The sequence below is a fragment of the Camellia sinensis genome, chromosome 6, assembly GCF_055761805.1.
Source record: "Camellia sinensis isolate YWXY chromosome 6, ASM5576180v1, whole genome shotgun sequence".
Classification (NCBI taxonomy): domain Eukaryota; kingdom Viridiplantae; phylum Streptophyta; class Magnoliopsida; order Ericales; family Theaceae; genus Camellia; species Camellia sinensis.
Window position 1 is genome coordinate 109,853,646 of NC_138966.1, and position 8,748 is coordinate 109,862,393.

The 8,748-nt window shown below is 33.6% G+C and overlaps 1 protein-coding gene across 38 annotated transcripts in view; it reads right to left on the reverse strand.

The window, feature by feature from the left end:
* Positions 1 to 6,226, reverse strand: part of LOC114260872 (vacuolar sorting protein 18) — a 37,167-nt gene extending 30,941 nt beyond the window's left edge. For 6 of the 38 annotated variants that reach the window (XM_082874470.1, XM_082874453.1, XM_082874445.1 and 3 more), the window contains exons 1-5: positions 6,113 to 6,226; positions 2,273 to 2,457; positions 1,427 to 1,639; positions 1,175 to 1,314; positions 645 to 740 (exon numbers count right to left, since the gene is read on the reverse strand). In XM_082874470.1, the coding sequence (XP_082730596.1) occupies positions 645 to 740; positions 1,175 to 1,314; positions 1,427 to 1,639; positions 2,273 to 2,435 (612 nt within the window). In that variant the 5' untranslated portion in view covers positions 2,436 to 2,457; positions 6,113 to 6,226. Of the gene's footprint in view, positions 1 to 644; positions 741 to 1,174; positions 1,315 to 1,426; positions 1,640 to 2,272; positions 2,458 to 4,992; positions 5,137 to 5,523; positions 5,625 to 6,112 lie in introns of those variants that run through there. The other 32 variants (XM_082874456.1, XM_082874447.1, XM_082874451.1 and 29 more) reach the window with 20 other exon arrangements.
* Between the last annotated feature and the right edge of the window lie 2,522 nt (positions 6,227 to 8,748).

Consider the following 8,748-nt stretch of genomic DNA (forward strand, 5'->3'; position numbering starts at 1 on the left):
AATCATAATCATTTCTTAACATTTATAGAGCACTAGAAGTTGAAGGTTGTCAAAAATATAACCTCCAAGAAAAATGTTAAAGAAAATAGAAAAGTTCTAATAAATCTATGCAGTGGTAAGAGAGAAAAATATATATTATTTAGCTCAATTAGAAATTGCTTCTCACATTGATGTAGGACACATAAATAAACATACACTGCAAGAGGTATAGAATGGCCAAACCTAAGGAACGCAGGCAAAAGATCTAAGCTAATGAAATAGTATCAACACTAGGTCAAGAAGAAAGGAATTGATAAGGTCAATTTCTTGTTAACATGCATTATTCAAAGAAGACACTCGTGAGTTACTTATATGGGCTACCGGGTGCACCACCTGGCGGGTTTAAGAACATAAAAAACTGTGAACCAACTATATAGAGCTCTTAAATTCAACATCATGACCTTCAACACTAACTAAACCACCGGGAGTCCATACAAAGGCCAAATTCTATGGTAAAGAAGGCTGTAATAAATTAATAATAATCGGGCCATGAGAGACTTTATGAAGTAACTTTAATTGCAGATATAAAAGGCCCCAGAAGAAATTTATAAGTATTGCAGATTTGACAGGCCCCTGCAGGAATACACGGACTTAATTAAACTCACATCCAGCGACCCAATGCCACTGAAAGAATAAAGCCGCGTAGGAGTAACGGCCATCATGTAATATTTAGTTCCATTGCTTGTGCTAGCTGTCTCCATCTGCAAAAAAATAAAATAAAATAAAGACAAAGGTAAGAAAAAGACATTATAGGCAAAACCCAAGTAAAACTCTAGCTAAGCCAGAGAGGGTAAAATAGTTAGTGAAGGTTAGTTTCTCAACAGCCACTTCACTAATCCAGTGATCATCCACATGCATGCTTATTTTTTCAAATGACCAATTCCATCAATTAGAAAATTTAACATTTTGTAGGAGCATTAAAATACTCAAAGAAATCCATATATCTGATGGAGAAACACCATATATAAACTGTATGGCTTTTAGCACCAACCATGTACATACTAAATCTTTAAGCAATTTTAAATATTGCTAAAAGTAAGCAAGCCTCCCCTAATACAGAGGAAATCCCCAAGTGGCAGATTGGTATGTATCCCCAACGGAAAAGGATCAGAAGAGGTGAAATGAAGGGGAGGACCTGCAAACCCATGAATGCTTCTGGAAGTTCTTTAAGTTCAAATAGAAAATTTATGTGCTTCTCCTTCTTATCCTTCTCATCTACAGCAATTTCATGGAGTTGTCCATTATCTGTACCAAGAATGACTTCTCTTGTAGAAGCTGCAAAGACATTAGATACAACAGAAGAAATAAATTAATATGAAAAAATCCCTCTTCTGACATATTAGTTGGTGTATTAAACAGAGGGATGGCTGAGAAACCAAACACAAACCTTCTGTTATCTGTTGCCTATTCCAAGCAACAGCATTCACGACAAGACCGTTCAGTTTGCTTAAAACACGTGGCCTAGTCCACTTAGCATGTGTATAAAATGTATCTGCACCTCCACCGCCAACAATGGTAGCAATACAGTGGCACCCCCCAGGATCAACAAAAACTCTATGGATAGATTGCTCCCCAGCTCGACCCGTAGAGAGATCAATATCTATGAGTGAAATGATCAAGAAAATATAAGTTAAGTGTTGGATGCAGCCCAAGGTCCAGATCCCAACAGTTGCACAAAGTGACCACATAAATTGCAATGTTGCATGTGATTATCGCAATCCCAACATGTAATGACAATAAAATCAAGAGGAATCAACAAATGGTATGTATTATAGAATAAGATATATCAAAGAAATATAGGGCATAACTTGCCACCTCAAAAATCATCACTAGTTTACCCTGTTAACAGGAATGAAACAATGGCGCAAAGAGTTCCATTTACAAATATTATCCCTAAAATTGAACCGCACTGAATCCATCAGTGTGGCAGCATCCCATTTCCATCTATGAAAATTTTGGTTAAGTAAATAGTACTAGCTGAACTTGGGAGAAGACATGATACTCCAATTTCCAGCATAGCATGTCATGGTTGATTGTTAACCTAAGAGTTACATTGGCAAATTGGATCTGTAATTTATAATATGACAACTGTGAGCATAAGGTCGAAGTTATATACAATCATATGATATCACATCTCATTTTTAACAGGTCCCATCTCTAATGATTTTTACAGTTGAATCACAAAAGAGAGTTAATAAGGAAGAATCCAATCAAGTAAATGATAAGAGCATACCATAAGAATCTCCAACTCCGAAATCATGTCTAATGATCCACCCTTTACTAGTTCCTAAAACAATAACATCATTGCCAGCAGCCATGCATGTGATAACTCCATGCCCCTTCGCTGCATATCTCTCCAGAAGATCCACAGAAAAAACCTGCCTTCCTGTTTCCATCTTTAGAACCAAAAACTTCAACCTAACAAGTCGTAACAACTTTTTCACTTGGAACCAGAATATTCTAAAAAATCAAAATAATGGAAAAAGTACAAGACACTTTAAAAAAGTGAGTCACAAAGAAAAAAAACTCCAACAAATGGAATGAGTTACCAAATTTATTCACTTCCTCTATAATCTCTCATTATACTCCCAATGAGAAAGACACAAGTCCATAAAGAAGCGGAATACCTTAATGCTCTATTCGGTTTATTGAAATAAGATGGACTAGAGGGGAATGGCCATTCCTTAGGCTCCCCTATGGATTGATCATTCCCTTACAATAATGAATGAAAATTTCATTTGCAATGCATTTTTCATTATTTTTTTCGTCAACCAAACATGGGAATGGACATTTTGATGGAATGAACAATCCATTCCAATGAACCAAACACTACCTAAGGCCTTGTTGGTTTGTGGTATAACTCACATAAGTATAAGTAATACGACCTCCCCCATGGTATTACTTGAACAAGACCATGAGATTATATCAATCCCCAATCCAATGGTCATAAATAATCTTTCCATCTTATCCCACCATTTATCCCACCCTAACCAAACATAATACAACTAATCCTATGGTGCATATAATCCATGGCATTACTTATCCCCACTAATCCCAACCACAATCCATGGCATCCAATCCCCTCCTAAATTAATCGGCAATCAAACATGGCCCAAATTCAACAAGTAGAAATCAAAATACTCCCTTTGTACACTTTTTATGTGTCCCAATTTCCATTTTTGGAAGTCCCATTTTGTGTTCTAGTTTGAAAAGTCAAAAGTTTTGACCGTTACTTACCTTAATACTCTTCATTAATTTATATGTTAAAACTGACCGTAGATATGCTTATCACAGAAGAAAAAAGAAGTTCAGAAGCGATTGAGAACAAGAATCACAAGAATCATGGCTTGTAATGTAGACGTTGAAACCGGCCTACCTGATTGAAAAATGTACTCATTTATGATAGTTTTAGAAAGAGAAGGGATACTAAAGAAGGTGGTGAGATGAGATCTGAATAGTAAATACAGTTATAGACAAGGGAAGTTATTGGCAAACAAAGCCTTGTTCATAATCCAATGGAGCCATTTTCTTATACTTGTTGTAAGTTGTAAACACAATTATAAACAAGGGAAGTTCTTGGCAAACAGAGCCTTATTTATGGTCCAATGTAGCCATTTTCTTATACTTGTTGTAAGTTGTAAACAATGCCATATTACATCACAAGTAACAAGATAGATTTATATTTTATACACATAATATGAATGAAAACGCATTGTGTATGCAAAATCAAGGACACAAGGCAACCACCGAGATTTCTTGTCTTCTTTATTTCTTGATAAAGATTGAACTAGGAGTTAAAAATCATGAACACACATTTGATAAATGGATATTTTCATCGGTGTATGACAGAAGTAATTAAAGTTTTATGACGACGGGCTACCAAAAACCTCAAGAAAAAATTGGGCTATAAATTGAAAATATTCAAAACAGGACATTTTTTATATCTATCATTCAAGGATGTTTTCTTAAAGTTTGTGCAAAGCCAACTAAGACATAAAATGGGATAAAGGAAGTAATATCTCTACACCCACTGAAAGGGAGAGGAAGATATAAAAAGAAAAGCAAAAACATAAAAGGGAAAATGCAAAATAAATTTTTGTTGCTTATTGGGGAAAAAAATACAAAACAAAAAAGGGAAAGGAAAAAATCAAAATCTTGTCACTTCTTTTTTATAGATAAGTAGCCACACATTCAAACATATCAGGGAGATCTTGGGTTTGGATATCGAAATTGCTGAAGTCCCTAATGAGATAAATGACTCAAACCATATTGTTTTCATACTTTATATGTTTGCTAATTATGTATAAGAGACCCTCTAGAAAACTTGCTTTCTATTATTCCTTTTCAAGGCACCAGAAATAAATTACAAGAGATTCTACTCTAGGCACTGAAAATAAATTACAATAGATTCTACAAGCTAGTACAATTGAGTATCAATCCCAGTTCAATCCTTGCCATTCAAGTATTGCATAGCGTCTAATACATTAAAGGGTAGTCTAAAGTGGACAACAACAATTGAGTACCATGCATATTGAACAGCATAAGAATCTAATACAATACCAAAGACCTCCAAATAAAGCAACCACACTCGAATGAAAGCAATGCTTGTTCCAAATTGGTTGCTCAAAATTTGGTCTTTAGTTGACTCAATTCTAACAAACTGCTAACGTGTAAGTGAATATGGAATCAACAATTGGAACTACCAATTGAAATCAAACCGTCAAAAAAACAAATCACAATGATCACCAGCAGATTCAAACACAAAAACTCGATAAATTCTATCCAAAATGAAGTCCGCACAAAACCCCCAAATCTGGGAACTTAGAGTGGCAACTGGGAAAATCAATCGCATTGCGTAGGAACGTGATTTTCATTCTAGAACAATCGGGTGAATTAGGGTTTGGTACGGTGATGAGAAAAAGTGAGAGTAAGGGATCAAGAGATTGTAAGTACCTTGGGGTTCGACTATTGCAGAGATGAGAGAGAAGAAACATTGGAGGGAAACCCTAGTTCAGAGAGAGCACTCTCGATCAACTGGACCAAGACTACTCGGCCTATCCGCCATTCTCAAGCGCGTTCTCCTCCGCAGCTACACTACTGAAACACTTAATATTACTGCAGCTACACTACATGAGAAACAGCTAGCAAGTAGCAATATAGAGCACATATTGGGATTCAAGTTTACTCTTTGAAATGATATGAGCCTTTCCAGAATAAGTTTTGTTTGAATCCCAATATGTTTCCCAAGTAAGTTCAATGAATGAATCCCAAATTTTTCCCTGAGAAAGTTTAATATTTGATATGTTACAGGCCTTACCTCAATCTGCTCCTCATGAATTTTATGTGAGTAGTCAATTGCATTTTATTATCAATCCATTACTTGCATAAATCCTTTTTAAAAAGAACTGAGTGAGGAAAGAAAAGGGGCAATTTTTTTTTTTTTTATTTGATCACTAAATTTAAGGAATTAGAATACAAATCTACCTTGTTTCAAAATGTGCATTCCCAACTGAAAATCACAATGAACTTTTCAGTATCTTTCGTCATCACTATAACAGTTTAGGCCTTTGCTCATAACCAATGTGTTGTGATAATGATGTGATGAATTATTCAACAATAATGATGTAATCGCAAAAGATTAATTAATAAAGATAAAAACACATCAGCATCAGCATCTTTTGTAGACCAAAAGAGAAAGAGTAGTATAACCTAATCAACATAATCTCTTGAAACACCATGGCTAGAAGGGGAGGAAAATTTTTGAAGGTACGAAACCATATTATAAAAATTCAGAAAACTTCCGTGATCAAAAAGAGCAATACCCAAACTGAAGGAAACAGAAATCTCTGTAAGTATAAGCTTTAGGGATGTGAAAAATTAGGGATTTTTGCTGTATGAGAACAATAGTTTTTCTATGAATTTGGAGATTCAATCATAGATGACAAATTAGGTAAAGTCATGCGGTTCTCATTCTATACAAAGATAAATTTTTATCAAAGCTTTCCGAATAGTTTAACTCTTGAAAACTGAAGCATATATGTATATATATATATATATATATGTGTGTGTTCACCTTCGCAATGCTGTGTGAGGCTAAGATGGTGGCTACCGTAGTTGTTGCGACTGAGGAGTGTGGGTGTCGACGAAAGGGAACAGCCAATTATAAATATAAAAGGGCTTGTTTGGTTATGTTTCTCATAAAATTTTGGGAAAAATTCTTTATAAATAAGTTTTCAAAAGTAATCAAATCAAATAAATTTTTTAAAAATTTTTTTTCAAAACTTATTTGGTTTACAAATTTTTCAAACAAATCCCTCTCTCATACATATCAAATCAATCATTTTTTTCAAAATTCTCTCTCAAAATAATTTTTCAAAATATCTTTTGAAAAAGAATCAAACCAAACAAATTTTCGTACTTTTTATCTCAAAACATGTTTCTCAAATACAAACCGAATAAGGCCAAACACTTTTAAAAATAGTATTGTTTTATTATAGAGATATAAAATTAAAATTAAAAAAATATATTCAATCACATTTATATAGAAATTGTGATTAAAAAAATATATATAATCACATTTATTTGGAAGGTACCCATTCAATTAGATTAATTGTGATTAAAATAATATTCTCATTTTTTTAATGATACTTTTAATAAAAGTGAGACTTTTTACTTACTCACGTGTAATCTTTAGGTATTATTATAACAGTGAAAATACATATTTAAGTCAAAAAAATTGAAAAATATACAAAGCTTGTGGAGAGTACAATCTAAATATGTATATTTAATTTATAAGAAAATAAATTTTATTTTCTGTTTTTGAGTACCAAAAAATCTGTTGTATGCAAAAAATACATATTTAACTCAAAAAATTTGAAAAATCATATATTTTTTAATTTAACTCCAATTAAAACCTGTTTTATATGAATAAAAATCTTATGGAGAGTACAATCTAAATATGTCAATTGCATTTACAAAAGAATTAAATTTTATTTTCTGTTTTTGAGTACCAAAAACTTTGTTGTATGCAAAAAATACATATTTAACTCAAAAAATTTGAAAAATCATATATTTTTCAATTTAACACTGATTAAAACCTATTTTATATCAATAAAAAGCTTATGGGGAGTACAATCTAAATATGTCAATTTCATTTACAAAAAATGAAATTTTATTTTCTGTTTTGAGTACCAAAACATTTGTTGTATGTGTATTACCCAAAAAATAAAAATAAAAACTCTTTGAATATGCCATAATATAAAACAATAGTAATGATGCATCAATCTAATAGTATAAGCAATAAACAAATCAATGTCGTACTAATCAAGAGGCGAAAACAAGCAATAGGCGAAAAAGAGTTAGTAATATGCTATGACAGAGAATCAGCAACCTTGCCAATTTGGAGTGTGTGTTCCATAAGGGAGACTCTAATAGCCTCTCTACTGATGTGGAGTTTGCAACAAGACCAAGTCAAGATTCCGGATCTTACTGCGTGGATGTTTTTTCGCCTAAGGTAACCTATATTTTCTAACAATGATATCAGAGCATTTTACTAACTGTCACGACCCAAACCCGCTTCGATAGGTTTAGCGTCGTAACCGGCCAATAATCTTTGGATTACTAAAGGCCTCTGAACAGATTATCACGCAATAAGGGACTGCAGAAGTAAATATAAAAACATACATAGTTCATGGAGCTATGCAGATATGCATGGGACAGATAATTTAAAAACCCTGTATATATATACATATATAATGTCATAGACATCCATCCAACCATGTCATCATACACAAAATAGAACAAAAGAACTAGTCACAAAACAACAAAAGTCTTAAGCTTATGTCTTGGTTTACAAAACTCGACCATTGAACCCTTTCTGGAACCTCCTCGGGTGGCACAATAGTTGGCCGACAAAACGGAGACTCCAGGTCATCAACTCTGAGCCTGGTCACGCACCTGGTCACCTACATACATAATATAAATAGTGAGCAAAAGCTCAATGAATAATAACAGGGTAAAGATTTTAATAAATGATGTCCAGTGCTGTATCATATCAATCAAAGAAATAAGCATGGTTGTATCAAAAACAGAGTCCTGTTCATATTCGTATTCAAATCATATGTGGTACTTCCATTAGCATTAACATATCACTTTGGTCAAACATATCAAGTTCCATAATGGAACCTCTGGTACCAGGTAACATATCTTATACATGGGCCTCAGTATTGTTTCCTCCGGGCGAGGGCCTCATGACCACAAGTCACAGCATTATTTCCCCTGGGTGAGGGCCTCTGCTAAGAATACCGCAAATACATTTCAAAGTTATGGATCACAAAATAGCCTTTTGTATCATTCAGAAACAATTCATAACATATCATAGTGTTCAGAAAGTATTTTCATATCAAACATAGCTTTACTAAGTTATTACTCACAGATAACTGCATAGATAGCTTTGATAGCAACCAATAGATCAACAGCTCACGGCACATGACCTACACAAACATAACAGATGCACATATTGAAACACATGCTCGAGTCGTACTTAACTTATCTTATTTTGTTCTTAGTGTGTTTCTAGCCCTTATCCTCATTATTATATTTAATCTCGGACTAGGAATGTCTAGGATGCAATGAGGATGCCAAAACATGTTGTTCAACACTTAGACAGATTTGCTAAAAACAGGGTCCTTGCTCAAATACAGCTTATTT